The following is an 18,642-nucleotide window of genomic DNA, read 5'->3' as shown; positions in this document are numbered from 1 at the left end:
ATCCAGTTGAATGAATCTTTTATTTTGGAAATAGTATATTAATGTAAAATAAAATAAAAATGTTCACTGCCATTTCTCTGCTTGTGAAATGCAGTGCATAGATCAAGGAAGACCTATTAGGATCCTTTATAGAGGAGGATTTCATCAGCTTGTCAATAAGTGTGTTCTCACTCAGCTAATCAGATACTTCTGTATCCTTTTTTTAAGCCATATTTCCATACTTGCTAATTTTTATGCAACTTTCTGAAGATAGAAACCATTAGGAATCCAAAATTCCTCAGCCTTGTAAATAAAACCTCAAAAATATTGGAAAGAGAATTAGATTATAAATAATTTCAAACAACTAAATGTTTATTTTTAATGCGGTTATCCAATACCGTTACTAAATGTTCACCATCCCATCTACAGTGCTCAGTTTCGCTTTCTGATGAGTTCTGCTGCTTCTCTTCCTGGGCTGGGAATGCCGAAATGAGCCTAACTTTGCAGTTTTACAAGATGATTTAGGGTGCTTCCTGAAGCTGTAAGAAAACTTAGGACGAATAACAGCAGATCTTGTGGACTGAGCTAGCAATGGCAGCTAACCTGCTAACTGGAGAGAATGAGGTATCTTCTTAGTGATTATCCTTGAAAACAGGCAGATATTGTCAGTGTTGTGAGGATTAACATTTCATTTCTGATGTTTAAAATCTTCTGTAACACTTTCTAAATAGCTAAAATACGATTTTGCTTTAAAAAGTGATCTGACCTTTCTCTCTTTTACTTGCCTGCCAGGACGTGAGTTGTGCCAGGATAGATGTCGTCACTAACCCCCCTAACCTAGGGTGATCTTTCTTGTGTTTGCACTGGTGATGTTATCAGAGCCTGGGGAAGAGATGTGGAACCCTAACTTGACGTCATAAAAGGTAATAACATTTTCCCTGTATTTTTTTGGAAATTATTTACTTGCATTATTAAGGCTACACTTGCTTTTTTGAGAAAATAGGGGGAGGGGTGGGGTTGCACGTGTAAACAGTGCATGCACTCTTAAGTCACGTAAGAGTAAATAATGTACTATGTCCAATTTCTGAACATAATAGAAAACAGACATGCGCTTAACCAACCCCCTCCCGCCAAAGCAGAAATGTGGTTACAATTCAAAATCTGATAAAACTATTGCAAAGTATGTCTGAACTTTGTGAAACAGTACGTTCGTATTAAAACACAGATGATTGCTGCCCACAATTTGAAGCTTGAACACATTTTTAACTAGTCCTTTGTAACTACCTCAATCTAGAATTGAGGGAAATGTTGAACGTATTTCTGCTCCTGTGCAAGTCACAGCAAAATTCACCAGGTGTCCTAAATGCGGGATTTGATTCAGCGTAGCCAGTAATAATTGCTGGGTATTCCTTACCCTGCAGTATATTCCAAATCAGTTACGGTGATTCCTCCCAAATTGTATTTCCTTGTAAAAAGTCTTCCACCAACACTTGTTCACGATGAGGCGAGATTTTATTGCTGGCTTCAGTGGGTAAGAGCAGGTGTGAAAGATATAAAGCCCCAAGCTTTTATTTGCTTGTGTAAAATTCGCATAATGGAATATTTTGGGATCTGTTCTGTGCTGTATGTATATAGGCTCTTCACAACTGTCCTTCTGTACGATGTGCCCTAGAATCCATCTGTGAAAAAGCCCAACCGTTGTTATAATGATAAATGAAGTGCTGCTTTAAGGCCATCAAAGCTGAGGGTGGCCCAAGGCTATTAGTACTGTTTAATTTCAAAAGCACCTTCCAAATCCATGCTTTATTTTTGAGGTTAATGTATTTAATTTGCTGTTTTCACGTGTTCTTTTCTCTCTTTGCCCTTGAACGGGAGAGTTGCTACAGGATTTAATTATATGTAGCAATCACTCCTCCAGCAGTATTTGAATAGTATTTATTAACTGAATGGATGAAATGGGTAGGGCAGACAAGCAGCATGCAGGTTTTAGCATGACCAGAGTACTCGGAACACTAGACAGGGTGAACTAAGCACCTGTCGTAATCTCCGATTTTGTAAGTTCTGTATATAGTTATTATCAGTGATTTAGGACACAATCCTTCAGCATGCCAAGTACTCCCCCTCACTTTTGTATGAGTTGGGATTTAGTACTGTATACGATTAAGCTAAGATTGACTAGCCTTCTCTTTTAGCTCCTTCATAAAAATATTTAAATGGAGGAAGATTCTTTATGTAAAAGACGTATCTACAGAGATATAAATAAAAATGTCCATGCCCGGAACAATTTTCCAGATTTAGTCCTGATGGAGGTGAGAACATGGTCTGTTCCCCCCTAATATTATTATTAACCACAAAGCTACAAAGCCCCAGAGAAGATTTTCCAGACGTGTAGTACTTGCCTGTAGTAGGCACATATTCCAACATGCGCTCCCAAGTCAGCGTACTGTTTCCTGGTAGAGCACAGTCTCACATCCCCAGTAACCACTGGCTCGGTCTTAAGACACATTTTAAAAAGAAATGGCCTGGAGTTTTAAACTGAAGTCTGTGGCTGAGGAAACTCACTGTTCTGTTATTGCTCCTGCTGTTGCAGTGACGTTTCTGGGAGCCCAAGACAGCTGTCCCGGAGCGGTGCCCAGAGCCAGGACGAGCTCTCTCAGGAGTATCCTCTCAAACCCGGCATCACCCTTTATTCGAAGGGCGGGAATAAAGAGCCCAACGCATGTATAAATCATACAACGGAACCCTGTTTCTCCATGGAGGAGAGGAAGGTACAGTGACGTACGGGTGTTGGTTCTGTCCCTCTGACCACCGCAGGAGGGTACTCACGGTGATGAGCCCTGCCTGAACACTGTTTGAATAGACCCCAAAACTGTCTGCGCAGATACTTCTGCTTTCAGACCCCCCTAGCACCGCTGCTGCTCCCAGCAGGAAGAGGCCCTGCCTACACAGATGACCAGATCCAGTAGCATTAGGAATTAAACTTGCATTCCTTATTAAATTTCAGCAACTCTGTAATGCAGCAATCTTTAAACAGAACTTAAAAAGTAAAAAAAAAAAGCCGAAGGGGTAATTCTTGAAACGGCTGTCTGTCCACAGAGCAAGTGGCTAAAGGTCAAAGAACAAGTCGGAAGCGCTCTGGCAGCGCCTGGCCCGCTTCGCAGTGTCGTGGCCGTGCGTTATCTGCCCTGTCCCCATGCCCCGGGAGGCGACAGGTCTGTGCCCCCGCTCCCCGCCGTGCTCTCCTGCGCAGGGTGCCGGGGTGCCGGGCCTGGCGCGTCTCGTTGCAGGGCTGGGGTCGCTCCCGCTGCACGGCCGGCGGCTGCTGGGGGCGAGGGTCTCGCTGGGTGGTGGTGGTGGGGTCCCGCTGCCTGTGCCAGGCCCTGCTGCGGGCTGGCGTCGTCTCACGTTGCCGGGGCCTCGCCGCGTGTGCCCGGGCCGTTGTACGCACCAGGCCTCGCTGCCTGCGCCGGGCCCGTGCTTGGGCCAGGTTGGGCCCCATTACCGGCCCCGTTACCAGTCCCGCTGCGTGTCGGTCCTGCAGCACCCCCCCCCCCCAATGCGATTTTCCCCAAAATAGAGCGGTTTCGGGACAGGAGGGCGTGTGGGGGCGCTCAGGGGGTGCAGGGGACGAGACCCGGTGCTCCTGGCACAGCCCGCCCGCGCCTGCCGCGCACCGGAAGGGTTAAGGGGGCGCGAGGGGCCGCGCCAACAGAGGCCGGGGTGAGGGGGGGGGGGGGGGGGGGGCGTGTGCGTGAGGCAGCCCAGCCAGCAGCGCCGCCCCCGCGCCGGGAGCCAGTGGGCGCGCCGAGCCGGCCGCTCAGGCCATAGGCGTCTCCTTATTGGCCACACCCCGCGCGGTGCTTGATTGGTCACGCCCCCCGCTGTGGTCTTCCCGGCAGCCAATGGGAGAGGCGCAGGGCCGGGACCGGGAGGGGTGGGGTTAGAGGTGGCTGACCTGAGGTAACCTCTCGCATCACACCACCACGGCGGCGGTAGCCGGCGCGGGGGGCGGGCCGGGCGCGGGGGGCGGGGCGGGGGCGGGGCCGCACGGTGAATGGGGGGGCCGCGCCGCGTTCCCGCCGGCTCTGCTACCCAGCGCCAGGCCGGGGGCCTGCCGCGCCTCCGCAGCACCCGGCACCCTGAGGTGAGCGTCCCGCTCCGCCGGGCCTGCCGCGGGCTGCGGGGCTCGGGGGGGGGGGGAGGCCGCCGCGCTGAACGGCCGGAGGGGAGCGTGTGGGCCGGGGCCGGCGCCCCGGCGGGCGGCGCTGCGCGGGGCCGCGGGGCTGGGCGGGGCCGGGGCCCGGGGGAGCGCGGGCCGCGCCGCTCCGCGCCGTGCCGTGCCGTGCCACGCCGCCGGCTTTGTCAGCGCCGCCTGGGCGGGCGCGGTGGTCGGGGGCTGCGGGCTCCCCGGGTCCGCCTTCGGCTCGGGAGCGGCCCGGAGCGGTCCCGCTCCGCATGCGGAGGGCGGGAAGGGGGTTTCCAGCCGCGGGGATTCGGAGCGGGCAGCCGGCCGGCGCGGAGCGGTTCCTGCCGACCGGAAGAGCCGGCCGGTTTCCTCTCGGTGGTGCCCGCGGCGGAGCGCGGTCTGGTGCGGGCCAGCCCTGCCGCTGCGGGAGGGCCGCCGGAGATCCGCGGTGCAGCGAGTCGTGCCGCACCAGGGGCCTGTGGTCCCCGTGTGCTGCTGGTCTGATCACTCGGGGGGCCGCCCCCGGTCCCCTCCCCGCGCACCTCCCGCCTGCCTCGGCGGACCTGGTGGTCGCGCTGGCGGCTGCTCCGGCACGGAACAACAAGTTGGTGGTGGCTTTGCCGCGTGCGAGTGAGTTAATTCACAAAAAATCAAATCGGGTGTGTTGGAGCCACCGAATCAGCGGAGGACTGGAGCATGAGGCGCTTGCTTTGCCAACTTAGGCATCCCTCTTCTTTATTGTCATCCTTCTTCCATCTCTGGTGGGATTTCAAGATCTTAAGGGAGGAGTTTGGGGCCTGTTTTTTCAGAGGGGCTGCAGGGAGCCCTGGGAACGCCTTCTGGAAGGTGCTGCGGGGTGCTTGAAAATAATAAAGTTGTAAAAGCGGATTGGCAGAATAAGCCAAATTATTATTCTCGCCTCTCGTTTTGTGGTGTCTCTCAGATCTTTGTGAGAAGGTTTTAAAATGAAATATACCACGTTAAAAAAAAGCACAAAGTAAAATCGTAGCCTGTTCCAATTTAGCAGGCTGTAAATACTCAGCAAACCATTTAAGTTATGCCTAATTCTCTCAAAGACAATGGGATTTAGACACGGTCTTGAGCGTTTTAGCAAACTAGGATAGCTGTAAATATAGGCTCTTTTTTTGTCTTTATGTTCTTTTTGGAAGTGACGCACACATATTTTACCTGAGGAGACCTAAGAAGCATATATTCCACTTGTATATTTAGCTTTATGTGTCTAATATTGATACAGTAAATCTGAAAACTAACTAACAAGAAGTTCTAATCTGTGGACATATAGTTTGTGAAGTACTTTTCAATACATTAGAAGCAAAAGAACTTCTCAGGGTATTTGATATTTGCTGAGAACATTTTAGGATAGGAAGTGAAGCAATGCACAATTATTAAGCAGGAGGCATGGCTCAGGCGGAGCAGAGTTTGAATCGTGGCCCACCGTTTGCGTGGAGATACAGGCTGGCGATGGTTTGAGACTGAGCGAGTCTTAAAGTGCAGCGGCAGCTGGCCTGACAGAGCGCAGGCAAGGAGCTCTGCAGGTAAAGGGTTTGATGCTTGGTGGCCTGTCTAGGTGCAAAAGTCATCTCTTCGCCCTCTCCTGATCTGGAAACTCGCTTCCAGTCCTGGTATAGGTGAGCATGTTGCTGATTTTTTTGTGTTCAGTAAGAGCAATTAAGTAGTCAACTTGTTACACAGGCACCATCTATTTTTACTTTGTTTTTACCTTTTTTGTTCCTTTGGTTTTACCTTTTTTGTTCCTTTGTTTTCTGTGATCTGTGTTCATTCAGTTAGGGTGGTGAAAGTACACATGTCCATTTCATTGTTTTAAAATCATTTGTGTTGATTAGCAATACCGCAGATCCCTGGGTATTAAACAGGAGACCTTTAAATAAAACTAGTTTTGTTAATTTCCTTGTTATATGACTTATCAATATTGTAGAGGTGCTATTCTGAGTCTTTGAAAGAACCTACAGCTCATTTTCACTGAAATAATAATACTCTTTTCAGTAGTGTAATTGTCTTTAGAATGGGGTGGTTTGAAAAAAGTAGAAACTTCATTTCCAACTGGCGTTATGCAAGTTTCATGCCTAGGTGTATTTTACAATAGTAAAAATGATCTTAAAGTGAAACTGTTATAAAAACTTCTAAAGTGTAATATTTTAACATGTGCATTTTACTGTCAAGCCGAAAATGTTACTAATGATAGTAGTAGAGCTGTGGAGAAGTGAATTGGGTTTTGTTTCACCTCGGGCAAAACCAGATACGTTACTTTTTGCATTTGGATTGCAGAGTTTTCATCGCTTGTAGCGCGAATACGATTTGGGTCTTAAATACCTTCACATCTGCAGAGCTGGGGAGTTATGAAAGTGCTGTGTATCTTCAGACCTCTAATGGGAGCTGATTTCTTCAGGAGGAGGCAGGACAGCGTGGCTCAGCTTCTGTAGAGATTCAACTGTGATTAAACATACTTATGTAACTGAGCAGGCTCAGAGTGCATGATGTTACCTGTTCTTAAGCCTTTGCAGGATCTAATTCTCAATCTATCCTTCTGTAACTTACTTATAGGTTTTTTTAGCAAAAAGTTCTCTCTCTGCAAAAGCCTGTTCGACAGGCTGTTGACACCTGCAACAATAAGTGTAGGGGCTGCATATAGGTGAGGAGCCAGACAATTTTGGTTTTTAGGGTCTAGTTCAACATTATTGAAAGAAACAGTACATCTGCTAAGGTTAGTGGTACGCGAACATTGTCTCGGTGGTCAGCTGGATGCTGCGTTAGAAACTATAGCGAATACAATATGCAGAGGTTTGGTGAGACTTGTGCGTTCTATTTGCAGCATTGGAAGCAAAAGGCTTCTGTGAGGAGATTTCTGAGAAAGTCTGCATTTTATTTGGCCCCAGACAATGCTGAAATTAATTTAAATATGAATAACAAATTTCAGCATGCTGAGAACAAGCTGAGCTTATGTCTAATTCAATGCAGTGTTGGGTTACCAGCTGATTGCAAAACATTAGCGGAACTCATGACTTTGGGACGGGACTACAAGGGGTTGGAAGTGCATTGGTAAATGGACTTGAATGGGGCTTCACGGATAACTTAACTGCTTTTGAACGGAGTTGTACAAACAAGATGTTTGAGTCAAGTTGTTTGAGCGTGGCGTTGGGGATCAGGAGCCTTGGCATTGGTTTGATGCTCTCTCATGGAGTATTTGAGTGAAACGCTTCACCACCTGTTCCTCTGTTTCCTTCTCTGCTTAGAAAAGAAAAAACCTTGAAACTTGCTTATTAACATATAAGTTCTTGAAATTAGAAAAAGTTTTTCTTTGTTAAGAAAGAGTTGAAGTTAGTTTGGCTGTATCCCAGATTCTTCAGCGCTGATGATTGTGCCAACAGTAAATCCGTGTGTATGAAATTCTCTAGGAGTGATCTGATGCCAGGATAAATATACACGTAAACATTGTCTTCATGTTTACGTGTGCAAACAAAATTTGATAAAACTTTGTGCTGTTTGAGCTATAAGTCCTGCCCAAACACCTCAGTTTAAGATATCTTCCTGTATGGTTTAGTTTCTGCATGTCACAGATAGGTATGCAGACTTCACAGTCATGCTTCCTCTTCTTCTCCATCTCTACCCTCAAAAAAGGCAGATCGACCCACCCTTTTAATGCCCATGGCGGACAGAGATTTGTGGTTTTTCAGTCATAAAATGGTTAAGTACATCTCTCTGTAAAATGAACTGCCTGTGGCCCCAGTGAAACTGGAGTTTGTGGGAGTAGTGATGTCAACACAGGGTTTGATCTAAATAATTCAGTCAAGTACATTCATGGTAAAAGTGCATGAGCCAGTTGGATCAGTTTTTAATTCTCAGTTACTGATGAAAAGAAAGAGCATGGTGTTTAAGGATTGCACTGTCTATAAATTCCTTGTCTGTGCTCTAATTAAAACTGCGATCATGTCCTGTTTGTGTTAGAACATGGTCCAGTTTTGCTTGTGTACCGGATGAAAGCTGTCATGTTCATATCAAAGCAATTATGCTGCATCCCTGTACTTGGCATAACATGGCTATAATTAGCAGGACTGACAAGGTTTTCCCACCGGTTTAGGATGTCAGTGTGTGGCGTGAGAGTTAAAGGTATCAAAACAGTCTTTTCTGCATAGTGAAGTACCTGTTGGGGGAATGGGGCCCTGAGATAAATGTCCCCTTGTCTTGTCCTTGTCTGTATTGCTGTATCACGGTTTGTTTTACAGGTAAACTATTGTTTTTTTTCTTGTAAAAATATGGCATGTCAGCTGTGTCTTCTAGCCACCAGTTTTTCATGAGGTTTCTAATTGTCATTGGGATTTACTCCTGACCATCTCAAATTCAGCTGAAATCGGCCAGCAGATTCAGAAGTTGACAGAGGAAAAAAAGTTTGACATAAGTAGATAGCACTGGCACAAAGGGTAGTTTCTTTTAGAAACAAAACTAAAACATATGTGGGACGATCAGGTGTGTGCTAACACATTGCTCAGAAGTTGCCAGAACGATGGACTAGCAGGAGCTGCCAAGGCTTAACTTGGACATCGCAGGTTCAGTTCCCGATTTACTCTGTGACCCAGAGCAAGCGATCTAGTCTGTGTTGTACCTGTGGTTTTTTCACAACAGTTTTGTATTCAATGATTTGTATAGTCGGGAAAACACACACAGAGTATTCTTCGTAATGATAATATTTACTTGTTAATTCTTTTCTTTTCCAGTTCGTTTTGGAAGTGGATAACTGCTCAGATTGCAAGAATAACAAGAGGTTAGCGCATTCCTAATTTTATGATGATGTGATTTCCAGCTGTGTGTAGTTGTCATGTAAGTGCATCGAAGTCAGGCAGAGCAGGGCATATCAAATGTTTATTCCCCATCCCACCTGTCTTTGTGCTGTGAGGTGCTCCTTTGTTTTCTCTGTCATGCTCTTTCTCAGTTGTAATTATTGGTTTTTTTTAATTTTGAAGAAAATGCATTCATTCCCTGTTGGAACAACACTGAATTTTTGATACTTGGAGTTCCCCATATTAAGACATTCTTCTCTATGCAATGATTTTTTTTAATGGAAAATGGAGACCTGAACTTTTGTATTTTCCTCTAACAATTGTAAATCATGCTACTAAGTTTCAATATATTACCGTAGATACTATCCCATAATTGACATGGATGATCTGGGACCAAGAGGTTAAAGTCAGGGTGAAGTTACAGGAGATGGCTGAGCCAGTAGCCTGAACATCAGGCTGCTAGTTCACTGCTGCCAAAAAGGGGAGGTTTTGCTTCTGTCCCCATCATTCCTTACCAGTATCTTCCCATCTGCTCCCTTTGTTGCTCCAGTTGCACTTGCTAACCTTGCAGGAAATCAGCTTTTGTTGGTTACAGTTCTGATGATTTTGTTGAATCAGATCAGAGGGTGGTCTGGAAAGCACCAGAGCTGCTGGGGAGTAGGCAATGTGAACACATAGCTAGGGTGGAGAAGGGAAGAGGTAGGTATGAATGGAGTGAGACCTTGCACTTTGACAGTGATGGGTTGTTAGATTTGTTAAAAGTCATCCTGGTGGTGACTTATCCTCAGACTTGAACGAGCGTTGAAGATTCAAGTCTTCCTAAAGCTTGATCTTTTCAGGTTAAGGATAAAGCAGATGGCACAACAGTATGTGGAAGAAGTTTAAAATTAATTACTGCTTGTGTTATACCTGTTATATATATAGGGAAATCTTAGAGAATTTTTTTTTATAAGATACTCAGTTAATCCTGTAGTTGTTCCAGAATCTGTGGATGCTTCTTTAAGTGAAAACTTCAAAATTACTCACTTTGCCTCAGTTGAAACTTCATGCCATTAAGCCCAAAGGTAGCAGTTCTGGCTTGAGATGTGCTTGAGCTCTTGGCCTGGGAAGCTGAGATCAGATTTTGGGAAGGCAAACTATGTGTTCAGCCCGTTCTTTTTCTCTTGCCCGAGTGTCTGCTATTGACCACAGTTGGAGGTGGACTCGTGTGCTGAACAAATCTTAGGTCTTGCCTGGCCCCCTGGCTGGCAGGCTGCTGGCCGGTACGCTGTATCTGCTCCCCAGTGTTTGGTAGATCAGCTCAGATTCCTAGAAGAATCCTAAGAAGCATGAGGTCTTCTGAAAAAATGTGAGAGAGAATGTGTCTTGCACCTGGCAAGGGCTGGGAAAAGGGTGTTTTTGGCCAATCAAATCCATCGTTTGAATAGCAGTAAATAATGCTATGTGCAGTGCCTAACACAGTGAGTCCCAGCGCTCAGATGCTGTTGAAATACAAATTTTTAATCACAGAATGGCTGAGGTTGGAAGGGCCTCTGGAGATCGTCTCGTCCAACCCCCTGCTTAAGCAGGGTCAGCTAGAGCAGGTTGCTGAGGACCATGTCCAGTCAGGTTTTAAATGTCACCAATAACTAACTAAGCAAAGAATAATAGTCAAATAAAAATTTTGGATTTCTAGTCATGCATTTGTATATGATTTTTTTTTAATTTTTTTTTTTTTTTCTTTTAAGTGCCTACTGCAGCTCTGTCTAAACTAGCAGGTTCTGCCACAGATCAGGATGACCAGCTGCTTTGATCTTATAGTCCTTGTGCAAACGGAAAAGTCAATGATTATAGCAGAAGTAACTATTCTTGATCCTGGACTCCTATCTGGGTTCAGCTATGGTGTTTTAACATTGCATTTCCTATCAGAAGTGAACCTTGCTTTGTCCTCTTTGTTCTGCAATAGCAGATATTAACCTCAGGTTTTGGTTTTTTGCTTTCTTTTGCCCTTTACAGTGCTGAGAGCCCAATTTGTAGGAGCTATGGAAGAATCTTCTCAACCCACTAAACCCCTGGAGATGAACCCTCACTCTCGCTTTATTATTGGCTCTGTGTCAGAGGATAACTCAGAAGATGAGACGAGCTCCTTGGTGAAACTTGATCTGCTAGAGGAGAAAGAGAGGTCTTTGTCGCCTGTATCTGTCTGCTCGGATTCTCTTTCAGATCTAGGACTTTCTAACACTCAAGATGGCCTGGCAAGCCATATGAGGTATGGATAAAATAGTACTCAGTTTCAGTCTTCAGTCTTTTTACCCCATCCATTCCAAAGATTCAACTTCATATGCGAGTTTGGCCTCAAATGTTTTTCTTGTGCCAAGACATCTTCCGGCATTCTGTTTCAAAATGACCTCTTGTATGTTTATCTGTATCAAAACCTTCTGTTTTCCATTGGTTTTAATGAAATATCTGTGCCTAAATTCCTTAAGCACCTTTCAGACATCTCAGCTGTTGAGTGTTATGGTAGGCTTGCTTATACTGCCTATCTCTTGTCCCAGCTTTCAGAAAACTGAAATGTGCTGAGATCTTTAAAGTTTCCACTTGTGTATGTGTTTTAGATGGGCTGTGTTTGTTGAGAATAAGGACATTATTTGCTTATTTTGTCTTTATATGGAATTGGCTGCTTTGTATGTAGCCAAAGAATTGGCAGGACCCCTGGGTAAGATCAATGACTCCATATCACTTGGAATGTTTTTTGTTTTGGATAGAGAAAATTTTGTTGATAAAGAAAAGATTGGTATCCTCCAAAGTGGTGATAAGCCAAGGCTTAATATGGCAGCTGCTGCTTGCAGCTCAGGGAGATGTTGGCCTCACAGCTGGGAGAAGGGCTGTTTCACTCCTACTCCGAATTCTTTGTGGCTCAAATGAACTATGAAGTTGGAATTTTGAGATCACGGAGTTAATATTTGCTTGTCAAAACACCTCTTTATTTTCATGGTGTTCCTGATTTGCATACCACTAGCGGGATGTACCCATTGGGATTTCCTCTGTTATAGGCTAGATATCTCGTACTTTGCAGCGTGTGTGCAGATGACAGTTTCTCGGTGTCTGATCAGTCTTGCTTTGCACTTCCATGTCCCCTTCATTTGTTTCCCATATTCCAGGAGGTCTGGTGCCCAGGCCTGTACGCAGTACTGTACCTGAGGCCTTGCCAGTGCTGGGTGGAGTGAGGAGATATTGTACGTGGGGAGCAGCAGTCAATGAGCAATCACCATGTTGAGTATTGCTAAAGTTATACTAGGTGTAATATTTGCATTTGTGACTACTGAATTGCAGCAGCTCATTTCAGGTTACTTTGCCACCTTGTCAAATTCCTTTAGAATTAGATTCTTGATTCCAAAGCATCTTCAGTTGTTCCCAGTTTGATGGTAAGCTCATAACTGATAAATTTAAAAAGAAAATGTTAAACAGTGTTGGTGGCAGAATGAATCCTTACCAAAGACCCGCTTCTTACATCCTTCTAGTTTAACAGAACAGTGCTCGCCATCGTCTGAATTTCCAGCTACCCTGCAGTTGTTTCATGTATACTTGTTTGATTTATGAAAAAGTAGTTTTGGACAGTGTCAAAAACCTTCCGAACATCCGAATTTACTGCAGCAATTGACAGTCCCCTGTTTGCAAGCCTTTTTAGCATGTAAGGAAGGAAATGCATTTTTGTTTAGGAAAGATTTGTCCCTGACATCTTCTAGCTGGATGTAACTTACTACCTTTTTGTCTGCTAGTTCCTTACGAATAGGTTTGTGATTGATTGTTCTGGTGCCTTTCAGCCTCGGGTTCTCCCAGCAGTTCCTCCCCGTGGTCAGAACCAAATCTAGAAGAGCTTCCTCTTGATGTGCTCTTTCTGCCTGCCTTTTTAAAAGGTGTCATCCCATTCCAGGAAAGTAGAGGACAGTCTGAATCCCACTATAGTTTTTACTGAACAATCCTGCACTACCTTTACTTTGTTGCTTTTGAAGAAATGGTTGGTTCAAAAAAGGCTTCTGGCTTTTACTGACCAGTAGTAGATATTTATATGACCAGCTAATCCTTTCAGGTTGTTCTTCTGTTTTGCTGGTTTCTTTGCTTGTGCAGATTAAAGAATTTTAATCTGCCCTTTTATTGGTGGTTCCCTCCCTACTTTAGGGAGACAGCCTCTGAAAACAAATAGTAGCACACTCTTTGGGTTGGGGCAGAAGGGGGATAGTAGTCCATACTTTACAGAGTTGTTATGGTCATACTGATGGACATGTTTAGCCAGCTGGCAGTAATATAACAAATATAAGATCTTAATGCAAATTTAAAAGGGATTACCTTTCCAAAGGCTGCCAGTTATAATAATTTGGCAGCGCAAAAGGTAATTTTGAAGCAGGAAAAGATCTAGCCCTGTAACTATATATATTTTAGGAACAGAAGCAGCTGGAAGAACACATAACCATTAGTGTGGAAACAGACGGTAGGAGAGCAAGAAAATCGAGCAACCTCTAGGACACTGCCTGGCATCAGAGAGCTGTAATGCAATAGGTGTGCAACCTTGAGCACCTCTGTTGTAACTTGCTTACTTTGGCACTCTCTTTTGAGGGTACTTGACTTTCAGTTAAATTGGAGAGAAATGCCAATTCAAATAAAAAGTTTACAGCATTATAGGCTGTTTTTCTGAGATAAAGTAAGATGAACTGAAAGAGTTTTCCAGGATGGTAGTCCCTTTCATCAAAAGAATGCCAAATAATATTTACAGATGGAAAAACTGAGACAAAGACAAGTTCAACAACTTGCCTGAAGTCATTCCGTGACAGTGAATTAACAGAACACAGGTATTCTTGCTTCCAGCTTCCTTTTGGTAATCACAAAGGTACAACACTTTCTGAAATGACGAAGATAAATTCATGGGGAGTTCTGTGCAGTTTGACTAATGGGTCAAACAAGGTGCAGGTCCAAGGGAGCGTATCTTTTTGAAGAAGTTGCCAAAAAATCTTTCCATTTGCTGGTTAGTTTCACACAGGAAACTTTGGTCAGCTAAAGATAGAGATAGCTTGTATTTGAGGTGAGGGGCTTTGCTGCAGAGAAGTCCTTCTCAGGGAACAATTATGTCTAAAATCCAGAATTTAGTCAGCTGAAAAAGGGTTTGTGAGTGTACCTGTGGTAACAGGCGTTGCTGCTTCTCTCTTGCTCTTAGACCCCCGTAAAAAGCGACATGAGATTGCCAGTTCCTGAAGCACAGATGTTTCAGTAGACTGTTTGGCATATGTTCAGTACCTGAGATTTGCAGGTCTCCCGTCTGAGCTGGAAAACATTGCTGATAGCCTTATCATCTGACGGGGTTGTGATGTCTAATCGATATATCCTGACCCAGCTATGGGTAGTCTGTATGCCAACTCATGTTTCTTCATTTGAGCATGCACAGTGTGTGTGCACTGTGGTGTTCCATCTATCACCTTATTGATCTTGTTAAGTGTTTATGCTGTTGCTAAAGACAGTCTTGCTGGGACAGGGTGTACAATGTAGGCTTCCATACCACTAGAGATCTATGAAGAGCTTTGATTGTGCCAGTTGGCTGGTACTACGTAGGATTGAGAAAGCCACGCTCTGATAATGAACTTTAAATTGGTGTGTGGAACATCAGCGCTTAACAGAAGTTGTGTGTTGGAAGAGTAACCATGCAGACTAAAATGTTCTGATTCTTTTCTTCCTTGTAGTTGTGCTTTATTTAAAGAGTATCAGTAATAAAAATCATGTAAATGCCCTCCTCACTGTGTTAGTTGTAGCATCTAACATTGAAAACAAGTGTCCTTGAAGAAAGTACTCTGCTTGTGTACAGTTTGCATCAACAAAATTTACTCTCTGTTGCGTTTTGCACCTTCAGATAATAAAACCAAGCATACCATTTTTTTCTTAAATCTTTTTGCTTCCAGGCATAATTGTGTTGTCTTTGAGTTCAGAGATTTCCATCAGCACTTCCAGCTGAAGGCAGTAGTCCTGTTGGGATACAGTTTCTGCTTGTAGAGTAGTGAGCTGTTAGAGAGTTGCTGTGCTCCTTTCTGAAGTTTTAGTGGTAGATTAAGTAACTTCTTTATAAATGCCACTTGGAAAGTACTTTGGGTCTGTTTGTTTCATTTAATAAATTGTTCTTGACTATTGCTAAATTTAATTCCTAGCTTCAAAGATGGCATCTTGTATCAAATTCTTGTTTAAAATAGAATAAATCCTGCATGCCTTCTGGTATTTGTACATCAGGCCTCTGGTTTCATAAGCAATGAAATGGGTGTACAGAGTCACCTGACAATCCACTTGCATCAACTGAAAGCCAAATTTTTGGAAGTAGCTCAGCTGTTACCTCTGATATTAAGCCCACAGAGGCTTTAGCCCTTAGCACCTAACACTATTTGGACTTCTCGGTAAATAATCTCAATAAATTACTGAGATGCTTGAGAAGAACTAATCATCTATTAAAGTAATTTTGGAAGAATGCCTTGTTTTTAGTTGGGACAGTAGTGTATTGAGTATGCCCAGCCTGGCACTGGGACAGGGTGCCTGCTTAGAAACCAGTCATAGAGTGATTGCACAGAGTACTAAAAGTAATAAAGGATCCTTTTGAGCTTGTTCTGAATTTTAAAAAAATTCCTTTCCAGTCCAACTGTTTGTGGTTAGGAGATTACACTATAGAGCATTGATCTTGTAAAATTGTAAGTGGTGCTGTAATTTTATGCGCAAATGTGTGCATAGAAGTACAAGTATGCTTTAGTGTCTGCAAGGCTGATGCTTTCACTGCCGCATCTGAGACTGGTCCAGCTGCATCAAAAAGGATTTCTCCTTTGCTGAACTGATTCCTTCCTGTTCCAGGCTTTCTGCATCGTCCTGGCTGTGGGGCCGCTGCTGGAGTTGAAGGCTCCTCCTCTTGCTCTGCTGTCTGTGCTAGCAGTTGCCATGGTGCTGCTGAGGTTTTTGTGTAGGGCGACTTGCATGGGTTTGCATCTCGTGGACCAGAAGGCCGTTAATGAAACTGGAATTGCATGCTGCTTGCTGAGACATTTTCCTTTGCATATGATCAATTGCTGTTGGCTCAGCAGATAGGGGACAGTGATACTGTTGCATGTTTCTGCAAGTTATTGAAATAAAGCTGTGCATCTTCAAGGAACCGCTGCCAAAACAGAGGATTTAGTTCCCTTTTGTTAGCACTACTGCCAGTGAGTGACGTTATGATTTATATTTTGAACTTCATCCACCTGGAGTGAAAAGTTGAATTTCCTCCGGCATCTGTTGAAAAAGAGGAAGCTTGTAAGGTGTTTTGGATTCCTAGCTGTTTCTGGTTGTACTGATAACCTGTGAATTATAACTTTTTTCTTCTCTGAAAGCTACTCTGTTTAGTGAACAAATACACTTTAAAGGACTTTTCATCTGCATACCTCTCAAAAGTAGCATTCTTCTTATTTTGGTGTAACAGATATTTTACTCCCTTTGACCTCAGTTAACATGGGAAACATCATCTCTAAATTCAGTAATTTGTAGGGAGATTTTGCAAAGATTAGCTGGCTGAGATACCACAGCGGTGACAGTGTCTCCTACTTGCTTACTTATCTGATATTTCTAATTGAAAAGATAACGAAGCATACTTTGTCCCGATCAGAATACTTTAGGGCCCCCTCCTGTGTTTTGCTGAATGCCCTCGCTTTTCACCCAGATGGGGACGTGTAGCAAAGGCATTCAAAGGCAAGTGCTTTTGCAGAATCCCCTCACAGCGTAGTGCTTGTATCTTCAGTGGCTGCAGGAGAAGCTGTCAATGAATGCAGGCTTGCAACAAATCTGGGAAAAGAGGAAGTGTCATTAAACCTGTTTTAGGTAGGGAAAGCAAAGAATCTCCACGCGAGGGAATAACTTGGATCTCTTGACTCCTTATTGTAACTCTGTACGACTAGTAGCTGAAATGGGCTGCACCGTGCTTTCTGTACTGGATTCTCTTATACTAAGCAAAACCTCTTTCAGTGATAAATTTTATGCAAAACTCCCCCACCTACCCCTTTGATTCTGGTTGTTAAAAAAGATAACGTTCTCTCGTTCATGCAGATCAGATCTGTTCAACACTTGAACTCTGTCAAAGAGCACTGGGAAGGCTCCTTTCCAAAAACTTCAATTCTGCTTTCTTCTCAGTTGCACAACTGTCTTTTACGGTTGTTGTTACTAACTTTTATCTTGGTGGCAGGGCTTGACCTGGAGAGTGTTAGGCTGTTGCTCCAGGAACATGTGGAATTTTGTACTTCATGAGGATGTAAAAGTAAAGATCTTTCAGTGCTTTGTGGTTTTAGGAACTGGAGTATGGATATCAATTCGATATAAATTTGGCTATTTATTTGGATTGACATTTGGATTTACGGGGTATTTTTGAGGGGTGAAAATTTGGTTCCGTGGGTCTAAGCGGGAAGGACATGATGAAGAAATGGATTCTGAAAGATAAATTTGAAGGAGAAGGAAGGGGCTTGGAGCGTACAGGAGGCTAGAGGCTTGTCGAGCGTGAGAGTCATAAAGTTGAGGGCAAAATACCTTGGAAGGAACAGTCAGAGGGAATGGGGTATGTTGAAGAGCCTCAGGAGTGAAGTGGTTTTGATCATAGTACATAAGAATGTGTGATCCAGAGGAGCTCAGTGAGCTTTAAATCATCAGGTTCCCTCCCCTAATAACAGCTGTGATGTTGCTTTGGAACTTGCAAGGAACACCAGTGATTTGGTGTGTGCGTCCTGTGGGTATGGTCCAGTTTAAAATGCATACGGCATAGCAGATAAAAAGCCAGATACGTGGTTTAGGAAAAGAAAATATCTAACAAACAAGTGTCTCAGCACTTAAAATCTGCATCCATTGCAGCTGTTGGTACTTGGTTATTTGAGAGGAATCCTAGCATTTTGTGCCAGTTTGGGCTCTGTAGTTTTGGAACCAAAGTTACTGCTTTAGGCTAAAGACCTGCCTTGATGGCTGTTCAAAGTCTGCGTTAGCGTGGAAGTGAAGTTATTAAGCCAGGGAGTAGGGAGAGGGCTGCTTTTGGTTTTTGTGCTGCATCCTTTATTTAATTTCCTGAAATAGGCTCAATCCTTTGTCAGAGCTGAGTCGAGTTTCTTTTTTTTTTTTGATTTATAGGTTGAAGCACTGATTTCCGGCAGTGTCTGCATTCAAGCCAACTGTTCTGTCTCTTTAAAAGCGCAGGCAAAAACTGTCTTTGAGTAAGTCCAGATTGCTGCCTCCCAGCGCCTATTACCCGAGACATAGTGAACCATTTACTCCAGCTGCAGAATTCTGTGTTGCTTGCTGGACTACATATATGCTTGCTCTTTCTCTCTACCTTTTTGTGAAATAGGTTGCAAGGGCAGATCTAAAACTGGAGCAGATCTTAGAGGCTTCAACTGGCTTGAGTCTTACCACCCAGATCAGATACATGTTCACATCAGTGCTTACATATTTGCAAAACATAAAGCCCAAATTGATGATGAGAGCTGCCCTCTCTCCACACCCTTTACAGGCCAAATCCGGAGGGGAGGGGGGAAAAAAAATCCTTTCTCGGGGGGGTGTGTGTGCATGTGTGTATGTGCTGCAGTCTCCTTAAGGCTGCCTTTCAAACAAGCCAGCTAGTGCATCACTGCCTTTGGAATAAACTGCTACGTCACTGAT

At 44.2% G+C, this 18,642-nt stretch overlaps 1 protein-coding gene across 1 annotated transcript in view; it reads left to right on the top strand.

Annotated features, from left to right (window-relative positions):
• Window positions 1-767: 767 nt before the first annotated feature.
• ACACA (acetyl-CoA carboxylase alpha) overlaps window positions 768-18,642 on the top strand; it is a 140,769-nt gene continuing 122,894 nt past the window's right edge. The window contains exons 1-4 of the mRNA XM_050909166.1: window positions 768-902; window positions 2,570-2,747; window positions 8,917-8,963; window positions 10,975-11,227. Coding sequence (XP_050765123.1) covers window positions 11,001-11,227 — 227 coding nt within the window. The 5' untranslated portion in view covers window positions 768-902; window positions 2,570-2,747; window positions 8,917-8,963; window positions 10,975-11,000. The remainder of the gene's footprint in view (window positions 903-2,569; window positions 2,748-8,916; window positions 8,964-10,974; window positions 11,228-18,642) is intronic.

This window comes from Gymnogyps californianus, chromosome 20, assembly GCF_018139145.2.
Source record: "Gymnogyps californianus isolate 813 chromosome 20, ASM1813914v2, whole genome shotgun sequence".
Taxonomy (NCBI): domain Eukaryota; kingdom Metazoa; phylum Chordata; class Aves; order Accipitriformes; family Cathartidae; genus Gymnogyps; species Gymnogyps californianus.
The sequence above is the reverse complement of the archived record's forward strand: the minus strand, read 5'-3'. Positions and strand labels throughout refer to the sequence as shown.